Source organism: Ursus maritimus, unplaced genomic scaffold (assembly GCF_017311325.1).
Source record: "Ursus maritimus isolate PB19 unplaced genomic scaffold, ASM1731132v1 scaffold_4, whole genome shotgun sequence".
Taxonomy (NCBI): Eukaryota; Metazoa; Chordata; class Mammalia; order Carnivora; family Ursidae; genus Ursus; species Ursus maritimus.
This window is the reverse complement of record NW_024426552.1, coordinates 62,794,855-62,822,753: the sequence shown is the minus strand read 5'-3', so window position 1 is coordinate 62,822,753 and position 27,899 is coordinate 62,794,855. Positions and strand designations below refer to the sequence as shown.

The window sequence follows — 27,899 nt, the reverse complement described above, 5'->3', positions numbered from 1 at the left end:
TGTTCTCTGTTGGATGTCCACAAAGTAACTTGCTGGGATTTTGATTGGGATTGTATTGAATCTATAGATCATGTTAGGAAGAACTGACATCTTGACAATATTAAGTTCTCCTATTCATGCACATGAATATATTTGTTTATTTAGATCTTTGGTTTCTTTCCTCAGAGTTTTACGGGTTTCTTCATGTAGATCTTATACATATTTTGTTGGATTTGTATAAGTATTTCTTTTTGGAGAAGTGCTGAAGTAAATTGTATTGTGTTTTTAATTCTAAATTCCAATTGTTCATTGCTGGTGTATAAGAAAGCTTTTGACTTTTGTACCTTAAACTTGTACCTGAAATCTTGTTGTGATCACTTATTAGTTCCAGCAGGTTTTGTTGTCGATTCCTTGAGATATTTTTACATAGACAATCAGGTCATTTGTAAACAAAGATAGTTTTATTTCTTCTTTTCCAATTTATATACCCTTTATTTTCTTTTTCTGTCTTACCGTATTCTGTACAATCTTGAATGGGAGTGGTAAGAAGCCTTTTTTTGTCTTGTTCCTATTCGTAGTCAGAAAACACCTAGTTTCTTCCCATTAAGTATGTTAGCTGTAGAATTTTGTAGATGTTCTTTATCAAGTTGAGGGTGTATCCTGCTGTTGTTGGGTAAAGTTTTCTGTAAATATTTATTAAATCCAATTGATAATAGTGTCATTCAGTTCAGCTGTGTCCTTACTGATTTTCTGCTTGCTGGATCTATCAATAGCTGATAAAGGGGTGTTTAAGTCTCTAAGTATAATAATGGATTTGTCTGCTTCTCCTTATGATTCTTTTTATTTTTGCCTCAAATATCTTGATACTCTTTTGTTAGGTGCATACACATTAAGAATTGTCTTCTTTGAGAATTGATGTCTTCTTCATCATGTAATGGCCCTCTTTAACCCTGATAATGATTCTTGCTCTGCAGTCTGCTTTGCCTGAAATTAATATAACTACTCCAGCATTCTTTTGATTAGTCTTCGTATGGTTTATCATTCTCCATCCCTTTACTTTAAAAAATTTTTTTATAAAAAATATAACGTTAAACTTACCATCTTAACATTTTTTCTAGGTTTGTTGGTTTTTGGTGAACTCTTTCTCCCCCAGCTTCATTGAGGTCTAGTAGACAAACAAATTGCATATATTTAAAGGGTACAGTGTGATGATCTATGTATACATTGTGAAATGATTGCCCCAGTCAGGTTAATTAACGTATTCATCACCTCACATAGTTTTTTTGCACATGCATCTGTGGTGAAATTACCGAAGATCTACTCTCTAAGCAAATATCAAGTATATAATATAGTGTTATTAACTATAGTTACCATGTTGTATATGACATCCCCAGAATGTTGTCTTCTTTTTACTGAAGACTTTCCATTTTCTCCACTCCCCCAGCCCCTTGTAATCACCATTCTACCCTCTGTTTCTAGGAGTTTGACTCTTTCTTTCTTTCTCTTTCTCTTTCTTTTCTTTTTCTTTTCCTTTTTCTTTTCCTTCTCCTTCTCCTTCTCCTTCTCCTTCTCCTTTTCCTTTTCCTTTTCCTTTTCCTTTTCCTCTTCCTTTTCCTTTTCCTTTCCAAGATTCCACATGTAAGTGAGTTTGTGCTTTTATTCCCATTGGCAATCTGAAGTTTTTAAGTTCGATGTGGTCTCATTTGTCTGTTTTGCTTTTAGTTGCTTGTGCTTTTTGGTGTCCACAAAAGAAGGAAATCCTGTCACTTGTCACAACAAGGTTGAGCCTTAAGGACATAGTGTGCTAAGTGAAATAAGTCAGTCACCAAAGGTTAAGTACATTGCCAACTCCAGTGTACTGAAGCTCTTCCCCTGTGTTTGCTTATAGGATTTTTATACTTTTAGGTTTCATGTTTAGGTCTTTAACTCATTTTGAGTTAATTTTTGTGTGTGGTGGAGGTAAGGGTTCATCTTCATTCTTTTGCTTCTTGGTCCAGTTTTTCCAACACCCATATGCTTAAGAGACTGTCTTTCCCCCATTTTATAGTCTTGGCACCATTGCTGAAAATTATTTGGCCATACATGAGGGTTTATTTCTGGTTTCTTCTGTTCCAGTGGTCTATATATTTGTTTTTATGCTAGTTCCATACTGTCTTGATTACAATTGGCTTGTAGTTTGTTTTTAAATCAAGAAGTATTAGATTTTCAACTTTGTTCTTCTTTCTCAAGATTGTTTTGGCTATTTGGGGTCCCTTGAGATTCTGTATAAATTTTAGGATTTTGTTTTTCTATAACTGCAAAAAAAATGCCATTGGAATTTTGATAGGGATTACATTGAATCTCTGTATGGCTTTGGGTAGTATGGACATTTTAATGTTATTAAGTCTTCTGAGCTACAAGCATGGGATGCCTTTCCATTTATTTCTATGTTCTTTGATTTCTTTTGGCAGTGTTTTATAGTTTTCGATGTACAATCTTCTGCCTCCTTGGTTAGTTTTTCCTTAAGCACTGTATCCTTTTTGGCACTATAGTAAGTGATTACTTTCTTTTTTGACTGGTCATTGTTAGTGTATCGAAGTACAACCAGTTTTTGTCCATTTTGTATCTGAAACTTTGCTGAAATTGTGTCTTCATTGTAACAGGCTTTAAAAAAAAGTCTTTAGGGTTTTCTACATATAAGATCATCTCCTCTGTGAACAGAGATAATTTTGCATCTTTTCCAGTTTGGATGCCTTTTGTTATTTATTTTTCTCGTCTAATTGCTCTGGCTATTATTTCAAGTACTATGTTGAATAGTAGTGGCAAAAATGAGCATCCTTGCCTTGTTCCTCATTTTAAAGGAAAGCTTTCAATTTCATGTTTTTCACCAATGAATATGATGTGAAGGTGGGTTTTTCATCATATACAGCTTATTATATTGAGGCAATTTCCTTCTATTACTAGTTTGTTGAGCATTCTTATCATGAAAGAGTGTTGAGTTTTGTTAAATGCTTTTTCTGCATCAGTTGAGATGACCGTTTGGTTTTTGTCCTTTATGTTGGTAATGTGGTGTGTTTACATTCATTGATATTTGTATGTAGAACCATCCTTGCATTTCAGTTATAAACCTTTCCATTGCAAGTATAAAGTTTGGTTGTATAATCATTTGGTGTATAATCATTTCAGCGTGCTGTTGTTTGGTTTGCTGGTATTTTGTTGATGATTTTTGTATCAATATTCATCAGGAATATTGGTCTGTAGTTTTCTCATTGTGTCCATCCTTTTATTTTTAAAGTATATGTCTTTTATATAAATGGGTTCCTTGTAGATTATATATAGTTGGGTCTTTTTAAAATTCATTTCTGAATTTTTATTTTTAAAAATTGAGATATAATAGACATATGACGTCATGTAAGTTCTCTGTCTTTCCTGTTGGTGTATTTAAGTCATTGATGTTCAAAGAGATTTTTGATATAGTTGGAGCATATTTTTGCCATATTTGTTACTGTTTCTATTTGTTGTCCTTGTTTCTTGTTTTTTCTTCCTCTCTTTTTCTGCTTCATCTATTTTTGAGCATTTTATATGATTCTATTTTTTCTCCTCTCTCACAGTATCTATTATACCTTTTTAAACCTTTTTCAGTGGTTGTAGTTGAGTCTACAGTGTACATTTACAATTTTTTGAAGTGCACTTTCAAGTAACACTATACTCTCTCACAGATAGTGCACTTACCTTACGACAGAGTATTCCTAGTTTCTGCTTCCCATTCCATATAACACTGCTGTCATTATTTTCACTAATCCATAAACTATAAACACCGAATACATTATCTCTGTTATTATTTTGACCTGTTGCTGCTAGATCAGTTAATTCTCTAATGCTCTTGCTTTCTTTACATAGATAATAGATTTCTTACCTATGTCATTTTCCTTCTTTCTGATGAACTTTTTATTTTAACATTTCTTGGATGCATGTCTGCTGTTGACAAATTCTGTCAATTTTTGTTTTCTGAGAAAGTCTCAATTTCTCCCTCACATTTGAAGAATAATTTTACTGGGTGCAGAATTCTAGATTGGTTGTTTTTTTTCTTCCAACATTTTAAACATTTTACTTCACCCTGTTCTTGTTTGCATGACCTTTGAAGAGAACTTCAATGTTACTCTTACCTTTGCCTGTCTATGCGTAAGTTTTTTTTCCCCCTCCTTTGGCTTCTTTCAAAATTTTTTCTTTGTCTTTGATCTTTTGCATTTTGAATATGATGTGCCTAGATATAGATTTTTTTGGTATTAATCCTCTTTTATGTTTTTGAGCTTCCTGCATGTGTGGTTTGGTGTCTGATATTAATTTTGGGAAATTCTCATTTGTTGCTCCAGTACTTTTTCTGTTCCTTTTTCTCTTCTTCTTGTGGCATTCCCCTTATGCGTGTGTTACAACTTTGTAATTGCCTCAATAGTTCTTGGATATTCTCTTTTTCATTTTTTTTCTCATTGCATTTCAGTGTTGGAAATTTCTATTGACATTTCTTTAGGCTTTACTGATTGTCCCCTTGGCCATGTCCAGTGTATTGATCAGCCCATCAGAGGCATTGCTAATTTCTCTTACACTGGCTTTGATTTCTAGCATTTATTTTTAAATCTTTTTAAAGTTTCCATCTCTCTCAGCTTACATTACCCATCTGTTTTTGTGTGTTATCCAGTTTTTCCATTAGAGCCCTTAGTGTATTAATCAGTTGGCTTAAATTCCTAGTCTGATAATTTCAACATCCTCAATATGTTTCAGTGATTCTGATGCCTTGCTATGTGTATTCACACTTCGATTTTTGTCTTTTAGTATTCTTTGTAATTTTGTGTTAAAAGCTGGATATGATATATTCAGTAAACATTACTTAGGTAACACACTTTTATTTTGAGTTTTTGTTTATCTGGCAGGAGTTAAACTGTGTTTATTGTTTGTTGTAGCTGTATGTGTCCGAAGCTGCAATTTCCTCTGGTGTCTCTCTTATTTTTTCTCCTGTTGTTTTTGAATTTCCTGAGAGACTTCTTAAATAAATTCTGAGACGTGCATTTCTTTCCATTGTGTTTCCCCATTATTATAGAGGAATCCTATTGATCTGGTGGTAAGGTGTGACAGGAGAAAAAGTGTTCTGTAGTCTTAAAATCAGGTCTGAGTCTCTTAGTGATCTGTGCTGTGGGCTTGACCTTTATAAATGCTTTTCAGTTTTTTGCCCCTCTTCCTCCCTCATGGGTGAGATAAGAAAGCTAGAGGGGGCTGAAGTTTTATATCTTCTTTCTTGCACATGGAAAGCTAGATGAGGTTAGAATTGGGTATTTCCCTTTCCCCACTTTTAAGTTTAAAGAAGGCTAGAGTTGGGTATTTCTTTCCCCCCAGTTCAGTTAGCTTTGGTAGAATAGTTTTCCTTGAAGGCAGGTGTTAAGAACAGAGTACTCTGTGCCTGTTTTATAAATGGCTACTTTTCCTCTTATCTGCTTCCAGCAGGTTTTTCCTAGATCTTCACTGTGAGTATCTGGTAGAGCTCCTAGAGATAAAATTGAGAAAAGCATGGTGGGGCCCTCTCTAGAACTCTTAACTCCCAGACTTGTTCATAACGCTCCTTTATCAATTACAGTTTTAAGTTTTCCTCTACTGGTACTAGCTCTGTAGGCAGTTTCTGCTCCTGGGCTTCTGTTCCAGTAAGCTGTAATTCTGTGTATCTACCTGTCTGTCTCTAGTTTTTAGGGCAGTGGTTTGCCATGTGACCTCAGTTCTTTTGTGGATTTAAGAAGAGTTGTTGATTTTTCCGTTTGTTCAGCTCCTTTCTTGTTGTGAAGATGAGAGGAATGACTCCCAAGCTCCTTACATACTAGACTGGAGACCAGAAGTACTTCCTTTGATCATTTTATTTGTCTTTTTATTGTTGAGTAGAGTTCTTTATTCTGGATACAGATCCCTTATCAGATAAATGGCTTACAAATGTTTTCTCCAGTGGGTAGGGCAGTCGGTAGAAGCCTTGTTGGTCATAGCACGGATTTTGGCTTTAAATCTCTTCAAAAGGGGGAGCCACTGGAGGTTTTAAGCAGAGAATCCCATTATCTATCTTATATTTTTAAAGGTAAGATCACTCTGCCTGCTTTCTTGAATGTAGATGGAAGGTTAACAGAGGGAACCCGAAAGACCACATAGCTGAGCAGAGGTATGCTGAAAGACTTACACTAGAGGGGTGGCGAGAAATGATCATTTCTTGGAGATACACGCACACACACCACACGTATTTTTATATTCAGATAATTGTAAATACAGCTGCAATTGTAAGAAATAATACAGAGATCCCATGTATCCTTTGCCCAGTTTCCCTCAGTGGTAACATCTTGCAAAATTATTATAGTTTAGTGTCACAACCAGGATATTGGCATTAATACAATCCACCAGTCTTGTTGAGATTTCCCCAGTTATACTTGTACTCATTCGTGCATGTGTGTGTGTACTTTTATACAGTTTTATTACATATGTAGTTTTGTGTATTCACTAGAACAGTTCCTTCATCACAGGTATTCTTGTATTGCCCTTTTATAGCCATACCCATTTCTCTCCTTGCCATTCCTCCACTCTTAACCCCTAGTTTAAACCCTTGCAATAACTAGTAATCTGTTCCCCTTATCTATAATTTTGTTATTTCAAGAATGTTATATCAATGGATTCAAATACGGTATGTAACCTTTCGGGATTGGCTTTATTTGCTCAGCATAATTCTCTGGAGATTCATTAAAATTGTTGCATATATCAATAATTAGTTTTTTTCTTTTTCTGAGTAGTTTTTCATAGTGTGGTATATTATGGTTTGTTTATCCATTCACCTGTTGAAAGACATCTGGTAGCTATTCTGAATAATATGGCTATGAACATTCATTTATAGGTTTTTATGTGAACATAAATTTCCATGTCAGTGGGGTAAATGCCTAAGAGTGCAATTTCTGGAATCTTGGGGATAGACACACATGCACACCCATATTTTTAAGATTTTATTTTTATGTAATCTCTATACCCAAAGTGGGGCTCAAACTCAAAAGAGTCTCATGCTGTACTGGCCAAGCCAGCCACATGCCCTTTGGATATATTTTGAAGGTGGAACCAACAGTATTTCTTGACAGATTGAGTATGAGGTCAGAGAGAAAAAAGATTCAGGATTTGAAAATTTTTGACCTGCACAGTTGGAAGAGTCAAATTGTCAATAATTGAGATAGGATATGGGTGGAGCAGGTTTAAGGAAGATGGAATTTTGCTCAGGACATGTCAAGTTGAGATGCATATTAGACACAGAAAAATTGACATGTAGTTAGTTGGCTGAAAGTTTCTGGAGTACACAGGAGAGATCTAGTCTATAAAATTGGGAGTCATCAGCCTTTAAAGTCCTGAGGCTGGAAGAGATCATTGAGGTAGCTGAAAAGAGGTAAGACACCAAGTTCTGTTTACTCCATTGTTTAGAAAATAGATTAGGAAGAACTAGTAAAAGAGTGAATTTGGCCAGGGAGGAAGAGAAATTGTGGAGAAGGCATTTCAGAGAGTGACCAACTGATCATCTATTTTTGTGGAAGCCATAATTATAGCAGATAGGCGTAATCCCTGTAGTAACCTGAGATTTTAGTTGGGTTGTTTCTGGTGGTATATGGGATGATATGTCTCCTTTCTAGTTTCTTCTTAGTGAGGAAAAAAAGGGGTTTTGAGTTTTTGTTCATGTATTCAGAAAAGCTAATGGTCCCAGTTGCTAGTTAATACCCAACTTACTGTGTATGCTTTCATGAAAAAACTTTTAAATTTAATGAAGAAGTGTTATCTTTTCAAAACTCTCACATCATTTTTTAAAAACTTTTTAAAAATTTAATTATTTGACACACACAGAGAATACAAGCAAGGGGAGCAGCAGAGGGAGAGGGAGAAGCAGGCTCCCCACTGAGCAGGGAGCCTGATGCAGGGTTTGACCCCAGGACCCTGGGATCATGACGTGAGCTGAAGGCAGCCGCTTAACTGACGAGCCACCCAGGCACTCCTCACATCATCTTTTTTTTTTTGATACCTCTAAAGGCACTTAACGTTTTCTGTTATGTGGTATCATTATTTGATATTTGCATACTTGTCTCATTTTGAATTGTAAGTGCTTTCAATACTGAGGTCCTGCTTTATTGTCACTGTATTCCTCAAGCATATAGTAATAAATGAAGTTGATGGAATTGAGTACATTTTGTTGTGGTAGTTAAGAGCATGGGCTTAGGACTCTGACACACCTGGGTTAAATCTTGTCCCTCCTCTTTGCCAGCAAATTCCTTAACCTCACTATGCCTTCACCCCTTTTCTAAGTGGGGATTGATATTGTTGCCTAGTGAATTGGTTTGTGGAGAGGATTAAATGAAGTCAGGAAGATAAAGCTCTTAGCAGGGTTCCTGGCTCTTGATTTTCAGTAATCCTGTAGTTGTTGGCACCATCATTGTTATGCTAATAATAGTATCTATTATATTGACTTTCAAAGATACAGAGTTAAAGCAGTGTTGCATTTAAGTTACTCTGACTTACATGCTCAGGCCTCTGAAAACTAAGCATTTAGGAATCCTCATATTTATATTTACTTCAGGCCATATTAGCTGGCTGGGAATAGAAGTCCGTTAGGCTCTCCAGGTGTCCCTTCTGTTGTTTCCCTTTCCTTTCCCCTTTCTGTGCTGGGCAAGTTGTTTGTGGGACTGATTGGGAAAATTTGCATGCATGAATCCTGTTTATTATTCCTATAAAATCGGGATTTCTTTGTAGAAAATTTTAAGCCTGCCTGAGCAGTGTATATTTTATAAATGTAATTTACAATTTAGGTTTTTATTTATATACTATCTAATTATAGTAATGTAAAAAAAATGTTATTGTAAATTTCCAGAATGTTACTTGATATTAGAAAGTCCACTCTGTATATGATATATGCATATAATATATATTTTTTATATATATATCAATGTATATATATACTAAGTGTGAAAGAGATTGAATATATAAGGAACTTTCCTTGGCTTCTAGAGCAAGAGATGCCATCTAGAGATGGCAAACTGTGCACCTGTTGACTATTTTTGTAAATAAAGTTTTATTGGAACATAGGCACACCCATTCCTTTACATATTGTTGTTGACTGCTTTTCCACCACAACTGTAAAGTAATTGCACCAGAGACTATGGCCTGTAAGCCAAAGTATTTATAGTCCGGCCCCTTATAGAAAATGTTTGCTGACCCTTATTCTAGGGTGTTATTTTGGTGGCTCATCTTTTACAGCCTTGCTCATTCTCATTTTCTTGTATGATTCCTTTTCATCTGTCTGCCTACATGTTGATATTCTCCAGGATCTTCTTGGGAATGTCTTACCTGTCTTGGGGCTTTTGTGATACCACTGTCCAGGTTATACGGCCTGACCAGTTTATTAGTGTCCTTTATAGACTTCTCTGCTGCTGGAGACTCTGGCTACTTATTTTTCTTATTTTACAGGCAATTTTATCTACTCCTGTGGCTTTAAGAACCATCTAGACCTCTTGCTAGAGGATAAGATGAACATATCAGCTTGCTTTCTGGACTTTTCCATTTCTGTGTCCTTCAGTCATTTCAATAAACGTGTCCCAAACTGAACTCATTCCTTTCCTCTTCCATAACAGTGAACTCTACTGTCATGTTAATAGTCACATGAGTCAGAAGCTTGATAGTAATCACTCCCCTCCTTCCAGTTACCAAACTAGGAGCAAGTGGTCAAATAACTGTTGATCTGCCTCTCAGTTGATCTGTCGTTCTCTTCCTCTGTCTTTACTTTTTCTACTTCAATGCAGGTCCTAATTTAATTTATCTTCTCTTCCTTAAAAAAGATTTTTTTCATACCCAGCAATCTTCCCAAATCAAATCTCTTGTTAGAGCAGATCAGTGTTTCTTTATGGCTTGTAGTATTCAGACTTTTTAGACTTTCCACCAGGCCCCTTTCCAGAATTTTTCAAGGTACAAATAAGCAAATTTTTCTTAGGTCCAATCCCCATTTACCTGTAGCACTTTCCGAGTGAGCTAGAGTTTTCACCTTGTATTGTAATTGTTGAGTTGGCTTACCCATTAGAATATGAAATCTTTAAGGACTATGAATTTTTACACACTCAGAGTCCTGGCTCTGACGCATATTTGGCTTCAAAATAATTGTTGTACACATGGAGTTATTTTGAGATGATATTCTAGCCAATTGTAGGGTCTCTGGGGGCCATCTGAATTTACTGTGTAATCAAAGGTTTAGAGATGGATTAAACAACTTTTCAGTCCTAGTGTGATTAAAGGAAAGGGTGATGGAACTCTGGCTTTTATTTTAAAAGATTTTGTTTATTTTATTTGAGAGAAAGAGCGCATGTGCGCATGCGTAGAGAGAATGGGGGAGGGAAAGAATCTCAAGCCGACTCTGCTGCATGTGAGCCCGACATGAGGCTCCATCTTAGGACCCTGAGATCATGACCTGAGCCAAAACCAAGAGTTGGACGTTTAACTGACTGAGCCACTCAGACACCCTTGGATAGTCTTTTTTTTTTGAAGAAGATGTGTTTCAGAAAAATAGCCTTTAAAGCAAAACTTTAGAAGTCAGTCCTACTTTACTATATTTTATGGAAGTGGAGCTTTCTATGGTAGGAAAGATCTGGTAGAATGAAATTTGGTGAGGAAGAGAAGATGATAGCCATATGCTGCCTATCATACATCCACGGTATTATTAAGTTTGCTGATTGTTACTTCACCTAAAAGTTAGCTTTTCCTTTAATGAGCTTGACATAAGGGTACATAAAGTACCCTTTTGGGAATCCCTTGACTCAGTGCTTCTGGAAGGTTATTTTTTTCCCCTTTTCTTGAAGTGTGAGGTGTCAAATGATGTAAAAATGAACGTAGCCTCTGTCTATTTAGAGGAGGATATATGTTAATGACTATTGGTTAAACCAAAAGGATAACTTTTTCTTTAAATGTGGCTTTTAGGTTTTCTTATATTGGTGTGCTGTTTATTCCATCTTGAGCAGTTATTTTGTTTTTTTAGATGGGAATGGTAAATAAGAATTTAGTTTACCTATAATTTTTTATCTTTTCTATATTGGAAAAATATTACCTTTATATAGACAGGTTGTTTTTCTACAATGGATTTTAAGTTTTTAATTATGATCGTATAGTAAGAAATACGTTTTACATGCAACCTTCAGTGCACAGAAAAATAACAAATAAGTTTGGTTAAAAAGTCCATAATCTCGATATAGTAAAGTCCTTATTCTTTTTTTTTTTTAAGATTTTTTTAATTTATTTATGTGACAGAGAGACAGCCAGCGAGAGAGGGAACACAAAGCAGGGGAGTGGGAGAGGAAGAAGCAGGCTCCCAGCGAAGGAGCCTGATGTGGGACTCGATCCCGCAATGCCGGGATCACGCCCTGAGCCGAAGGCAGATGGTTAAGGACTGAGCTACCCAGGCGCCCCAAAGTTCTTATTCTTTTCTCTTCTCCTTACCACCCCCTTCTCAGTCCTGATTGTCTGAACCCACAATTTGGAAAATATGGGTTTATAGTAAGTTGTAAGGTAGAAGCAATTACAGAAACCGGGAATTTAACTCTGTGAAAGACAAAGTAACCAGAGTATTGAGAGCTCTGTGGCTGATACACGAAGATATAAAATTCAGCTTTTCCTGTTAGGCATTTATATAGTGAGTTAGTTGGACAAGTGCTGTGGGTGTGGGTGTGTATGTTTCTCCTATAGTCACTGCAATGTAATACCTGATTTCTATAAGGTACTTTTTGAGAAGTATTCTTTTATATAATGCCATTGAACTCTAGTTTGAAGAAGAAGAAGAAAAAAAAAAAGAACTGAGAGAGTATTTAATAAATTCCAAAATATTTCTAGGTGCTGCAGGAATTTAGAGATCAGAGAAGATTGGTGAGTTGGAGCAGCTGGGGATGGCCTCGTGAAAGAGGTGGGAGTTATATAGGAACTTTAAAGATGGGTAGAATGTGTGTAGGTGGGAGGGAGGGTGCAAACATTCCAGTGATGGTGTGATCAGTGGCTTAGAATTGGGAATGAAATAATAGAAAGAGTGAGAAGTGGAATCTAGTTATGATCACATTGGTTATGAATGGAAGTAAGATGAAGCTAATAAGAAGGAACTAGAATATGAAGTGATTTAGACTTTATCTGGTAGGACATGGGAAAATCTCTAACTCTCAGAATTTACTTTGTCTGCTAATAACATTACCACTCCAGATCTCTTTAGGTTGCTGTTTGCGTGGTGTATCTTTTTCCATCCTTTACTTTCAGGCTGTTTGAATCTTAAGTATGTGTACTGTAGGGATGCCTGGGTGGCTCAGTCGTTGAGCGTCTGCCTTCAGCTCAGGGCGTGATCCCGGAGTCCTGAGATCGAGCCCCACATCGGGCTCCTCTGCTGGGAGCCTGCTTCTCCCTCTCCCACTCCCCCTGCTTGTGTTCCCTCTCTCACTGGCTGTCTCTCTCTCTCTGTCAAATAAATAAATAAATAAATAAATAAATAAATAAATAAAATCCTTAAAAAAAAAAATAAAGTATGTGTACTGTAGAAAAAATGTAGCTGGAGTTTTCTTTCTTATCCAGTCTGACAATCTCTGCTTTTGATTGTGTGCTTAATTACATATTTTGTAGTTTTTGTTATGATTCGAATTACCTCTGTCATGGTGCTCTTTATTTTGTTTCTCTCTCATGTTTTTGTTCCTCTGCTCGCATGTATTGCCTTCATTTTTTAAGGTACCGTTGTAGGTCCAGGGTTGGTTTTTTTTTGTTTTGTTTTGTTTTGTTTTGTTTTGTTTTTAGTAGTAGTACAAAAATTATTTTCTTAGTGGTTGCTTTAGGAATTACAGTGTACATTTCAGTTTATCAGTCTGCTTCAGGTTATACTAACTTAATACCAGTAAAACATAGCACCCTTCCACCAATACAGCTACTTTTTTCCCGTCCCTCTTTTCCTACCATTATTGTCATGTGTGTTACATCTATTTATGTTATAAACCTAATAATATACTGTTATTTTAATTGCTTTATTTAATATGTGTATTTGGTGAAATTAAGGGGAGAAAAGAAAAAATATATTTATACAGTCTTTATATTTTCTTAATTATATTTACCATTTCTGGTGCTCTCAATTCTCTTTGTAGATCAGATTATCTCCTGATGTCATTTATTTAATGCAAGTCTGAGAAGCTTGCATTTAGTATTTTTTAAAGTCAGGTCTTCTCCTGTAGAATATTCTCCACTTAAAAATAAATCGGCGGGGGGGGCGCACCTGGGTGGTTCAGTTGGTTAAGGTCTGCCTTCAGCCCAGGTCATGATCCTGGGGTCCTGGGATCCATCCCCACATTGTCCTGCTGCTTGCTCAGCGGGGAGCCTGCTTCACCTCTCCCTTTGCTACTCCCCTGCTTGTATGCATTCTCTCTCTCTTTCAAATAAATAAGATCTTTAAAAAAATAAAAATAAATCTGTTAATGTATTTTTCCTTTCACATATGAAGAATAATTTTTTTGTATATAGCATTCTTGGTTGACAGGATATTTAGTTGTTTATTTTTTAAGATTTCATTTTTTCATTTGAGAGAGAGACAGAAACAGAGAGAGCACAAGCAGGGGAGAGGCAGAGGGAGAGGGAGAAGCAGACTCCCCACTGAGCTGGGAGTCCAACATGGGGCTTGGTCCCAGGACCTGGAGATCATGACCAGAGCCTAAGGCAGATGCTTAACCATCAGAGCCACCCAGGTGCCCCAGGATTTTAAAATTTTATCTTATTTTTTTGCCCTCTGGCCTTTATCAGTCTGATGATTAGTCAGCCGTTTATTGTATTATTTTTTCCATGTATGTTATAAACCATTTTTTGTTATTTCTTTCATGATTTTCTTCTTTATGGCTTCAGTTCAAAAGTGATGTGCCTAGATGTGAATCACTTTGTATGTATCCTTTTGGGGTTCATTTTGCTTAGGGTTCATTAAGCTTTATGGTCAGCAGATTAGTGTTTTTCATCAAATTTTGGGAATTTTCAGCAGTTATTTCTTCACATATTTTTTCTCCTCCTTTTTCTTTTTCCTCTTTTTTTTGATGCTGCCTTTGTACATATGTTGGTAGGTGTGCTGTTATCCTACATTAGGCCTTTGAGGCCCTGTTCATTTTTCTGCAGTCTTTTTTTCCTTTTGTTCTTTCAATTGGATAATTTATTTCTCTGTTTTTAAGTTCACAGATTTTTTTTAAATGTCATCTCAAATCTTATCTTGAGCCCATAGTGAATCTTTGACTTTGTTACACTTTTCAACTCTAGTATTTCCAGGTTTAAAAAGTTAGTATTTCTTTATTGAAATTTCCTACTTGCATAATTGTTGTATTTTTCTTTAATTTTAATATATGATTTCCCTTAACTCTTTGAACATATTTATTCTATATTTTAAAAAAGTTTCCCATCTTTATTGAGATATAATTGATATATAACGTTGTGTTTGTTTAAGGTGTGCAGCATGTTCATTTGATGTACTTACATATTGCAAAATGATTACCACCATACCACTAACTAACATGTCACACCTTATAATTACCATTTCTTTTTGTGGTGAGAACATGTAAGATCTGCTCTTTTAGCAACTTTGAAATAAACGGTATGGTGTTATTAACTATAGTTGCCATGGCGTAGGTGAGATTCTCAGGACTTATTCATGTTATAACTAGAAGTTTGTACTCTGACCAACATCTCCCCTTTTCCGCACTCTTCAGCCCCTGGTAACAACCCTTCTTGTCTCTTTGTGTGAGTTTGGATTTTTAGACTCCACATATAAGTGATATATGCTATTTTGTCTTTTTCTGATTTATTTCACTTAGCATAATGACCTCAAGGTCCATCCGTGTTGCAAATGTCAGGATGTCCTTCTTCTGGCTGAATGATATTCCTGTCTGTCTATGTCACATTTTTTTAATCCATTCATCTGTTAATGGACACTTAGGTTGCTTCCATGTCTTGGCTATTGTGGATGATGTGCAGTGAATATGAGAGTAAGGTGTCTCTTCAAGATAATGGTCAGATATATATACCCAGATATATACCCACTTCTGGGATATATATCCAGAAGTGTAATTGCTGGATCATGGTAGTTCTGTTTTTAATATTTTGAAGAACCTCCGTACTAATTTTTGTAGTAGCTACATCAATTTAATTTACTACCATCAGTACACAAGGGTTCCCTTTTCTCCACATCCTCACCACCACTTCATCTCTTATCTTTTTGATGATAGCCATTCTAACAGGTGTGAAGTGATATCACATTGTGGTTTTGATTTGTATTTCCTTGATGATTAGTGATGTTGAACACTTTTTCATTTACCTGTTGGCTATTTGTATGTGTTCTTTGGAAAAATGCCCATTCGGGTCTTTGCACAGTTTTAATTGGCTTGTGTTTTTGCCGTTGAGTTGTATGAATTCTTTATATATTTTGGATATTAACCCCCATTGCATATATGATTTGAAAATATTTTCTCACCATTACATAGGTTGCCTTTCATTTTGTAGATGGTTTTATTTGCTGTGCAAAAGCTTTTTAATTTGATGTAGTCCCACTTTTTAATTTTTGCTGTCAAATCTAAAATATCATTGCCAAGACCAATACCAGGAAGCTTATATACTCCCTATGTTTTCTCCTAGGAGTTTCGTGGTTTTAGGTCCTTATGTTTTTCAATAGAATAGCTGCTTTGTATTCTTGTCTGCTAAATCCAACAGTTGTGTCTACCTAGACTCACTTTCTATTAGCTGTTTTTTTTTTTTAACTTAAGAGTAGGTCAGCTCTTTCTGTTGTCTGTATGTCTCACATTTTCTTTTTTCTTTTCTTCCTTTTTTAAAAAAAATTTTAATATTTTTACAGTTGGACATTTCAGATAATATATTTGTAGCAACTCTGGATTCTGATTTTTTTTTAATCTTCCTGAAGGTTGTTATTTTGGAATTTTCCTTTTTTTTTCTTTTTTTGTAACTTACCTGCATCTAATCTGTAGGATCTTTTACCTTCACAGTTTGAATCCCCTAAATTCTGTGTTAATTTTTTTTATTCTAATTTTAATTTTTTAGCCTGATATTTTTCAGTGGCTGACTATGTCTGCATAGTTTAGTGGGCAGGCAGTTATTGGTTAGAGATTGTGCTCAAACATCTTGAATTTACAAGGCTTCCATCATTTTTTGATGATTCTGTACATGGGTGGGGGCGTCCATTTAAAATTTGGCCAGTTTTAAGTTGGCCTCAACTTTTACTTTCTCTGAGGCCCTATTGGGTTTCCCCTGCATAAGTGCACAGCTTTTCAGTCAGCCAGGAATATGTGGAGAGCTTATTTAGCCCTTCTGTGCATCTCATGTCCAGGATCTTCCTGTTAAATATTTTAGTGTTCTGCCAAGTCTGTCATTTTCCTCAGCTGGGACTTTATCTTCAGGGTAACGGAGCTGTGAGCTTTCTCACTTTGTTTCCTATCAGATATGCCATTTTTACTGCCAGTGCCACTGGACATGGATTTTTCTCTCTTTTCTAAATGATGGTAGCTCCCTCTCCAGGCAAAATTCCTGGTTTTCGTGCGCAACCCTGCCTGGGTAAAACCTTCTCAATCTCTGAGCTGGGCAGTGGTGGTTGGAGATGGAAGCATCCCCTGGCAAAAAGGCCACTTATCCCCATTATCCCACTTCTGGTGTCTAGCAGCTTCTCAAGAGTAAATGCTACTTGATTTGTTGTCACCTTTGATTTCCAGAGCCTTGAAATGGTGTTTTCTACAGTGTAGTCCTTTAAAAAAAAAAAAAAAGTTTATTTATTTCGAGAGGGGGGAAAGAGAGAGCTTGTGCCCGAATGTGTGGGTGGGGCAGAAGGAGGGAGAGTCTCTCAGGCGGACTCCCCACTGAGCGAGGAGCCCGACCCAGAGCTGGATCTCAGGACCCTGAGATCATGACCTGAACTGAGACTAAGAGTCAAACATTTAACCAATTAAGCCACCCAAGCACCCCTACAGTGTAGTCCTTTTTATAGGTGTTTTGAGGGGGAACGGATTTATCAATCTCTTTATTCCACTGTAGCTGGAAATACTGCCTCTTTTTAAACTTTCTAATTTCTTACACCTTCCCCTATGTCTTCCAAACCCACCTTAATTCACTCTAGTCAGGCTTTTGATGCCACTGTTTACTGAAGCCACCTTTGTAAGTCACTGGCATCCTGCATTTACCCTTTCCAATTATCAGTTTTCTCTTTTCATCTTAATCAGCCTTTCAGCACCTTTTCACATAAGTGGGCCCTGCCTTTTTCTGAAAACTTTTTTAAATTGGTTTTAAGATAACCTTCTCTCCTATTTTTCATCCTACTTCATTACTTCTCCGTGTGATCCACTTCTTGTACCTCTGAATATTTATTTATGTATTCTGGTCTAAACTTCTTCTCTAGGTGATGCCATTGGGTTCCCTTGCTTTAAGTTCCCTTTATGAAGATGACCCTCAGATGCGTATTTCCAGCTTCAGCTTCTTCTACCTTGAGCCTCACAGTATTTGCACTTGGATGGCCAGTAAACATTTCAAACTTAATAGATGAAAACAGAAGTCTTGAACCACTTTCTCCATCAAATTTATTCTCTCAGTTTTTAGAATGATCTTTTTAAAAGGGTAAATCAGATTATGTCATTTTCCTGATCAAAATGACATTGGCTTTCCTTTACATTTAATATGAAACTCAGTTTCTTACCATGATTAAAAGAGTTTATAATTTTGGAAAACAGTGTGGAGGTCCCTTAAAAAGTTAAAAATTGAGCTACCCTATGATCCAGCAATTGCAGTACTGAATATTTACCCCAAAGATACAGACGTAGTGAAGAGAAGGGCCATATGCACCCCGATATTCATAGCAGCATTGTCCACAATAGCTAAATTGTGGAAGGAGCCAAGATGCCCTTCAACAGATGACTGGATTAAGAAGATGTGGTCCATATATACAATGGAATATTACTCAGCCATCAGAAAGAACAATTATACAACATTTGCAGCAACATGGACGGGACTGGAGGAGATTATGCTAAGTGAAATAAGTCAAGCAGAGAAAGGCAATTATCATATGGTTTCACTCATTTATGGAACATAAGAAATAGGAAGATCGGTAGGAGAAGGAAGGGAAGAATGAAGGGGGGGGGAGAAGGGGGAATGAACCATGAGAGACTATGGACTCTGGGAAACAAACTGAGGGCTTCAGAGGGGAGGGAGGGTGGGGGATTGGGATAGGCTGGTTATGGGTATTAAGGAGGGCACATATTGCATGGTGCACTGGGTATTATATGCAAATAATGAGTCATAGAATATTACATCAAAAACTGGGGGTGTACTGTACGGTGACTAATATAACAAAATAAAAATTATTAAAAAAAAAGTTTATAGACATACCCCCTGCCTGCCTTTTCTGAACTTTTCTTCTCTTCCTTTACTCAGTGTGCTGCAATCACATTATTCTTCTAGCTTTTTCTTGAATATGTCATGTCCACCTCTAGCCATTTACATTTGGAGGTTCCTATAAACTGCAGTGCTCTTCCCCCGTATCTTCACGTGGTTGTCATCATCCTATCATTCAGGTTTGCGTTCAGATCTTACCTCCTTTGTGAGGTGTTTTCTGACTTCCCTATCCAAAATATAGCTCCTTGTCTATATCATGCTCTGTCTCCTTAAGGTATGTGAAAATAATACTGCTTCTTCCTCACTGTCCTCAATAGACTGTAAGTTTCATGAAGATAGGAACTTAGTTTTGTTCACTGCCATATCCTTAACATTATGAATGATGCCTGGCATAGAACAGGTGTACAATATTTGTAGAATAACGGTGTTTTCTATGGAATTAGTATTTCATTAGTGAATTAATAAAGAATGACTTAGAAACAATGGCTAGGCTTGTAATAGTTGTATATTTAAATGCAGTCAGGCATTAACTTTGCCTAATGTTGGCATGATTAATACTTATAAATGTTGCTCTGTGAAATTTATATTTTAGACCTTTTAGGGAATTTTAAGATGAGAAAATTTAAGACTTTAAAAAGAATAGAATATGTCAAAAGAGTAAGGGTAGATGAATATTTAGGTCCATGTATTTGCTTCACTTATGCATTCTTTCTGGTAAAATATAGTATGCATAAACTTATATAACTTCTGTTATCTGAGAATTTAATAGTTCTCTTTTATAACTTGGTTAATGAGTCTGGAAAAAGAGCTTATTTTAACATAGTTGGCTATGTTGAAAAACAATCTTAATGTCTGTGTATCATGAGAGCAGAGTCTTAGCTTACTAGCAGTTCTTCCACAAAACTGGCTATATAGATGTGAACTGGCAAAGTATAGACATACTTCCAGACTTAGCATCAGTTTAAAATGCAAATAGACACAGTTTTGAAGTTGGTAGTTTTTTGTGTTCTCCTCTGTCACAGTTAAAACTCAGAATGTGACTTGAGTTATCTTTATTAAAGCAATTATACTGTACTGAGTTTTTGTTTATTGCTTCAGCTATAAACATTTTATAACAAGTAATGGGATGAAAGATTGATGTTCTATAAAAGAATTTTTTTTTATTTTTTAAAAAAGATTTACTTATTTGAGAGAGAGCACGAGTGGAGGGAAGGGCAGAGGGAGAGGGAGAGAGAGAATCCTTAAGCCGACTTCCCACTGAGTGCAGAGCCTGACGTGGGGCTCCATCCCAGGACCCTGAGATCATGACCTGAGCTGATACCAGGAGTCATCTGTTTAACCAGCTGAGCCACCCAGGTGCCCCTATGAAAGAATTTTAAATATCACTGTACATGAACCCAGCTCTCACGGTCAATTTAAAGGGATAGAGGAAAGTCCTTTCGAGTTTCCAGTTTCCCTGAGATGACATGCTAGAACAATTATAGAGACAGTTGAAAGTTTCTGGAGGAGGAGAAACGTTTGCATATTTCTGGTACCATCTTCTAAAAACTGGAGCCCGCTCTGCTCTAGGACAGTTCTGCTTTTTAGGCTCCTCATCTGCTGTGCAATCCTCAACCCCTCTTTTTTTGGCCTTTTTTCTGACCATAAAGCATTTTTCCTTGCAGATTCCCAGGTATATAACTTTATGTTTTGTAGCTCTTCCAGAATTTTGAAATTTTATATTTCCTGTCCATATAGCTAGTACTTTGTAATATTTTCTCTGTGTTATGTAATTTGGCCTTTATTTACTGGACTTCTGATAGTCAAGTATACTTTTGGAATTTATCTTCTTTGTTAATATATACTCTGCACATTTATTACTGCAAAAACTTATGTTGTTAAGAAGTCATCGTATTATTTAATGCTTTCTTTTCACGAAGAATGACATAACTTTGAAATTCCCCAAAGGAAAAAATGATTTGTGTGGTTTGTAAATTTGTCAGGACCATACAATTTCTAGTATGCCATATTTTAACTTAGCAACTGAGCCCTTCTTATGGGCTCTCAGATTTTTTTTTTTTTTACTGTATCGTGGAAGATAGTATGGCTTGTAAGAGCTCTTTGCACCCAAATTCATTTGTTTAGTGAGAAGTTAGATTTTTATTATAGTTGCGAAAGATTACAGTAGTAATAGCTCATTCCAGATATCTCTTACATACTATACACACTGCTTCTCAAACAGTGGTGAAATATTAGTTTTAAAGATTTCCAGTTCATCGAAGACTGATATTTTTGTAAAATATAATACAAATCAGTTACTAGAAAAGTGAAATTTAAAAAAATACAAAATATAGGCCCCATTCTTTATTATAAAATTCACAGATATGAAATTATTCTATCAAATTGCTATAAAACATTCTAAGTACTTATTCTCAATTTCTGTATTTATCTTATTTCAGAGTAGTAGAAAGTAGTAGACTAGTAACATAGACTAGTAACAAATAGGTTGCAGGTCAGCATTGGTCTATAGGCCATACTTTTTATTTTGTTTAAAATTTTTTTGTTATTTTTTTAATTTTTAAAAATTTTAATTGACTATAGTGGACATATAATATTAAATTAATTTTAGGTGTACAATGTAGTGATTCAACAGTTATGAAATTACCATGATAAGTGTATTACAGTATTATAGACTATATTCCCTATGCTTTACTTTTCATCCCCATGACTTATTTTACAGTCGGCAGTTTGTACCTCTTAATCCCCTTCACCTATTTTGCCCAGGCCCCTACTCCCTAGACCATAATTTTTAGTAACATACCCATAGCCTGCTCTTTGTAGTGTTTAATGTAATGAGATCTTAGAATCTTAGTCAATATGGTGAATAGCATTTATCCTTTAAAAAATATTTTCATGTGTTTCCTTTTCAGAACCGAGAGCTCCAAATCATGAGAAAGCTAGATCACTGTAACATAGTCCGATTGCGTTATTTCTTCTACTCAAGTGGTGAGAAGGTAGGTCTTGCAGAAAGTGTGTACTGAATATTGTGATAGACTTGTTATTCTTCTAAAAATAGTCATCATTCTCCACCCCACCCCCCCACCCTAGCCCAACTAGCAGAACAGTTTTGCTAATTAAATGGAAGAATTCTAAAACACAGGCCATAGTGATTCTGAGCTCAAGATATAATCATTGAATATCATTAGTTATATCAGAAATTGTTTATGAAATAATAAAGGGAATGAATTTTTAAGAATTTTCTTTTTTTAGAATATTTGTCTTTAGTTCTTTATATATATACATACATATTTTAAATCTTCTGTGTTCCTTATGTGCTTCTGGAGCCCCATGATAGTTCCACCTGTTTATTAGAGGTGGAAAATGATGTCATTTTAAGTGGAAGTATTGGAGGGAAAGGGGAAACAGGAATGGTTAGGACCAGAATGAGACTTAAACATAAGGAGGCAAGTTTAACCTATTTTTGGCAAGGGAAAAAGTTAGAAAGGTATAATATTACAGAGCTTGTTGTAAGTGGTCACTATTTATGATCATATTTAATTTTGTGAAAGCAAAAGATAATTAAAGGAGACTTTGTGCTGTGCATTCCCGTCCCTTTTTGTCTTTCTGTTCAGATGATGAAAGTAACTAATGTCGTTGTGCTCACTGGAGTTTGGAAGCACAGAAAGTCAGTTTCTTCTGTTTTACCTGCTTCTTTCTGCCTGTTCACTCTCCTTTCTTCCCAGATTCAATATTTTCCTTACATTTTTTACTTCATTGGTTTGGGTGAGAAGGCAGGGCAAATAATAAACCACTTAATCTTTTTGGCTGAACAAATATGACTTTGGATAAGTCCATTTGATATTTTGGACCTCAGACTTCTGGTATATACTATCTAAAGTTCCTAAATCCATAATTCCTCTTGATTTCTAAGCCCGGTATTCTTTTTACTTCATATAACTATTGCCCAGTGTACCAGTGTTTAATCATTTTCCATTAAATTTTATTTAGATTATTTCCTTACAAGTTCTTTTTTTCATGTCAGAGCCTGTAATATGGGAAGGTACCTATGTATTAAGCCATGATTGTGATATACTTCCTGTAGATACATAAATGTTAAATATTTGTATGTGTTTGTGTCAGTCATACCTAATGTTTTAGCAACCGTAATTAGCAAATTGGCTCCTTAGTGACTCTTGTTTCTCAGGTGCTTGTATCAGGGACTGTAAGCCCTTGTAAGTATTTGAGCACTTTTGTTTCTAAAGCAGGTTATGAGGTTCATGCTACCTTTTTTTTTTTTTTTTTTTTTTTAGCCTAGCAAACTGCCTGTTATGTCTTTAATCTTATCTGTTTTGACATGTCTTTACTTTTTCCTGTCCCTTCCCAAATAAAATTATGGAACATCTGTTATGTTCACAGCACTCTTATAATGGAATTTTGCATCCTCATGACTTTTTGTTATTAGATGCAAGACATTATAATACCCCAGGGAGGAAAGTAAAGGTCAGAATTATTTGTTCTGTGAACCACTGGATTACATGGAGATTGGCTTGCAAAGGCCTCCTTACAAATCACCTAAACATTTTCTCATGATTACTTTATTTATATAGCTTTCCCTGTATAGGAGACACTGTTTTTAGTACTTTACAAACATTAACTCATTTAATGCTTACCAAGATAAAGAGCAGAAAAGGAAGAATGTCAAACTTTTGAATATAAGACTCTATTTGTGGCAGCATCAAAAGGTTTATGTATTTGGTTTTGGTCTGGTGAAAGCCTTGATCACAGTCTGCCCTCACCCTCACTTAATCCTGCCTTGGGAGTGACGGTGGACTGTTATCTGTGTACCCCAGAGGATGGATTTTCCTCCCTGCTGCTATTCAGAGCTGCTTATCATAAATGGTCTACAGATACAGAGCAATTGAGAAGACATTAAGGGAGGTTAACCAGAAGGACACTGAACCTCTGTCTACTATGAAAAAGAAATGTACTTTCTAATGTTTTATTTATCTCAGAACTTTCTCTTGAGCTTTCTAGATTTTCCAAAGTGAAAAAAAAATTCCTCTTAATTTTGGATAGCTTTGTTAAAAAAAAAAAAATAGAAAGAAAAGTTGTGATATATTGCTGAAAATAACGATCCTTCCTTAACAAAAAAGAAAGGTTTTCTGAACATATGCAGAAATACACAGGTTCAGGACCTCCCATAATCTTCTAGCCACCAAAAAAATGATCTCTTCTTGCCCTACTCATGGTCTCTACTTCCGTTCTTCTGAATTGTTCTGGCAGGGCTGACATCACTCAAGAGACCAGGTAGTAAATTAATATGTCCCATATGTGAAGATGGGTTCAGCTCTCGAGTTGAGAGCTCAGGTTTGTAGTTACCTGTTCTAACTCTTATGAGTAGGTTACTGAGAATGAACTTGGAACTATGTTTTAGAAAAGGATCTAAATGTCTTAGGAAATTCTTACAAATCTTTAAAGATGATTTCTCTCTGAATATGACAGTCCTGTATTAGGTAGGCATTTTTCTAACAGAAGCATTATGTACTGCCTATATGTATATATTAGAAGAGTTTGGGGGGAGGAAATAATAATAGTTCGAGATGCCTCTGGGACATACAAATAGAAATTCCCATTAAGTAGATGCACGTATGATTTCATAGGTGGTAGTCTAGGTGGCAGTGGGGAGTGCGGTGCTAAGTAGAGAAAGGATACTGACAAGATTGCTTTGATGGAGTTGTGTAGCCATGTGGTAGAGCTCTTAGGAGTTCTGGGAGAAGGGAGAAGGGATGTTTGAAACCAGGACAGTAAAGAGCCAGCAGTAAGTATTGCCTGCTGATCCTAGGATGTGAGAACAGTCTCCATTTGGGAGAGCTGCAAAGAAGCCAGTGCCTTTGGGTGGGATCCAGGTTTTGTCTAGGGCAAAGCAGTAAAAACAACAAAAAAACCTCTATGAAGAGACTGGGATTCAAAACTCCATGAAGAGTTTCTTTTCGGAGTTGTCAGAGAGCTTAGGGGAATGTCCGGACAGGAAATCAATGGTCAGAACATGAGCCTAAAGGAGATGTGAGGAGGCAATTACGGGGACGATTTTAGAAATTGTAAGGAGGAGAAAGAGAAGAATTCAGTGTTTCAGGATTATAAGGGTGAAAGACTTGGTTGATGTATATGGGAATATTTCATAACTCTCTTATTGTCATCCTCATCTCTCCCTCTCTACCATTTTCTCAGTCTCTTCGATGCCTTTGTCTCTGTTTACTTTCTGGTTTCTGCTTCTTTCACTCTGGGTTCTGGGTCTCTATCTCTTGGTCTTTGGTGTTCTGTCCCTCTCTTTTGGTCTGTGTCACCCCCTCAGATTTCTTTTCCCTCTTCAACTCTGGTATCTGTCTCTCTGTCTCTCTCTCTCTCTCTCGTTTACTTCCTATATGGATTTCAACCTCATTCTCTGGGTTTTCTGTACCCCTCTTTTATTGGGTTTCTACCCATTTTTCTTTGAATATCTGATCTTTCTGAGTCTTTGTATGAATTCTCATCTGTCCTGAGTGACCTTCATTCTCTTTCTTGGTGTTTCTTCTTTCTGAACCTTTATTACTCCCTTTTTGGAAAATTTTAAAGAAGAAAAAATTTTCACTCACTATCCTGACTTTTGACTTCTACATTATCCATCTATCTGTCTATCTTATTTCATTTGTACATGTTTTACATAGTTGCATGAGTAATTATTTATGACTTATAAACTTTGAAGATCTCATAGAATTTTCCATTTTGCCTCATAGTATTTATAGTTATTGGCTATATAATATTCCATTGAGTTTTTGAACTGCATAATACTCCCTAACAATTCCCCCACTGTTATTTTTAATTTTAAAATGGTAGCTAAGCTACCCCAGGGCTTCATCATAATTTTTGTCTGTAAGCACTCTTCAGCTCTGGGTGAAGTAAGAGTAGGATTACTGCAATATTTGGCAAATATTTCCACTGACAACAGATTAACTGAAGGCTTATGTCTATTTTGGTGAACTTGTCTTTATTTTGCTCCACTCTGCCATTTTAAAGACTATTTTTCTTTAGGGTTTGTAAATAATCAGCTTTTAGCATGTAACTGGGGAAAGGACTAACCAGGGTAACTAAAAGAAGGGGGAATTAAGTCAGGACAGAGACCAGAGGTGTGACCTAATTATAATTAGTCTTAGTCATAGTCTTCTGGTTTGAATTATTAGTGTTTGCTATAGTAACTAGAGCATCTTGTAGTCAATTAGTATACTTTAGATTACCCAGTAGGTTTTAGTAACTCTGATTTAGTTCAGAAAAATTAGCACTCTTTCTCCTTGACCAGACAAAAATGGGGATTTTTGAATGTTTGGAAAGTCTAGGCTTATGATACTTTTGTGAGTTCTGAGTTTGTGTGTTTTTTCAATATCAATATTTGGCAGTAGAAGCTCCTTTTCCCCTAAACAAAATTTTATGAAGAACCCTATTCTATAAATAGAACAGATAAAAAGCAAAGTTGCTTTGGTTGAAACTAGGGTATGGGACCAGCTGACATTGTCTTTGCTGAGTTGCACCTCACCTCTGCTAGGATTCTGAAGGACGGATATAGTATGTAAACCACATTGTGTCTTTACAGGAGCCTCAAATTTTATTTAAATTAATTTTTTTTTAAGAAAAATTTCTGTAAGTAACCTTACATGTGAAAATATTTTACCTGTGTTCATCATAGATTGATTACTTGAATAATAAAGAAATAGCCTTCCTTAAAAAAAACTCTCATCTACTTGCATGAGAGGCAGTAAATAGCAAGAATGACAAACTGATTTCATTCCTCATACCAACTTTGTTCTATTGATAGTAACTGTGTAGAGGGCTGTGTGCAGAAGCAGAAGATTCTACCACTGCTTCTGGGATCAGAGAGAACAATGCTGTGCTTGATTATGCCTATTTGTCACTAGCCTTGGAGAGGAAAGGGTAGGGGTGAATCTATTCTGAAAATTAAAGAACTCTGGCTTTGTAGCTTGGTTTACATCCCAGTTCTGCCACTTGATAGCAGTATGACTAGGCAAGATACTTACCTTAGTAAGCCTTTTTCCCCTTGTCATCTGTACAGTAGGGATTTTGTTAGAAAAAAAGTATAATAATGTTTAAGTGCTTTATCGTAGCACTTGGCATATAATTAACACTTAATAAACATTAACTTACTACTTTACAAATTGTTATTTAATAGTAGCAAATACATATTGCACTTCCTATGCATCAGATATTGCTCTCAGCACTTTACATGTAATTATAACTCACTTAAAACTTATAGCCGCCCAGTGAAGAATGGGCACTGTTATTATCCCCCGTTTTATAGAAGAAACAGGCACTTGTAGTTAAGTAAGTACCTGAGAGTCATACAGCTACTGAGTGGCAAAGTTAGGAGTCTGGGCAGTCTTTCTCCAGGGTCTGTATAGTATGCTGTACTGTTTAGCATAGAATGTCTATTTCTCCAGGAGCAGTGTATTAGAAATATAACATTTAAAAATAACTCAGTAATTATTGCTAAACAAGGAGAGGTTGTACAGTGTCTACTTTGGAGAATTTTTAGAAAAGAATAAATAGCCTTTTTGTTTTAGGACAATAATAGTAGTAGTAGTGATGATAATAGCCAAAATTTGTGTGATGCTTACTGTACACCAGGCATTAATCTAAACACTTAAACTCTTCTGTTTTTTTTGGAATAGCTTGTGAAGAATTGTTAATTCTTTATATGTTTGTTAGAATTTACCATTGAAACTATCTGGTCCTAGACTTTACTTTTTTTAAGTTTTTGATTACTGATTGATACAGTCTCTCCTTACGTAGGTTTGTTGAGGTTTTGTATTTTGTTTTGAGTTAGTTTAATATTTGATGTGTTTCCTTGAATTTGTTGATTTCATGTAGGCTATCTAATTTGTTGGCACACATTCGTTCATAGTATTCTGCTTTGGTCCTTTTTATTTCTGTAAGGTCAGTAGTAATGTCCTCATTTTCAGTTCTGATGTTAGTTTTTTGTGTCTTTTTTGTCAGTCTAGCTAAAGGTTTGTAAGTTTTTTTGAGCTTTCAAAGAATCAGCTTTTGATTTTCTTGAATTTTTTTGGTCTCTATTTTATTTGTTTCTGGTCTATATTATTTCCTTCCTTTAGCTAGCTTTAGGTTTAGTTTCCTCTTCTTTTCTAGTTCTTCAGGATGTAAAGTTAGGTTATTGACTTGAAATCTTCTTTCTTAATGTAGGCATTTACAGCTCTCAATTTCCCACTGAGTGCAGTGAAGATAGCACTCAGAGGGTGGTATGTTGGATTTTTGTTTTTATGTATCCCAAGTGTATTCTAATGTTTCATTTTTCAGAGTGTGTTGTTTAATTTTCTTTGTCCTGTTGGTTAGAGTGATGTTTATTTTCCACACATTTGTTATTTTTTTCCTTCTGTTATTTATTTCTAGTTTCTGTTATGGTTGGAGAAGATACTTCATATGATTTCATCCATTTTAAATTT

General features: G+C 35.8%; 1 protein-coding gene across 4 annotated transcripts in view; it reads left to right on the top strand.

Annotated features, from left to right (window-relative positions):
• The window catches only part of GSK3B (glycogen synthase kinase 3 beta), a 197,797-nt gene that overhangs the window by 66,314 nt on the left and 103,584 nt on the right, over window positions 1–27,899 (top strand). For all 4 annotated transcript variants that reach the window (XM_040621305.1, XM_040621306.1, XM_008708193.2 and 1 more), the window contains exon 3: window positions 21,324–21,407. In XM_040621305.1, the coding sequence (XP_040477239.1) occupies window positions 21,324–21,407 (84 nt within the window). The remainder of the gene's footprint in view (window positions 1–21,323; window positions 21,408–27,899) is intronic.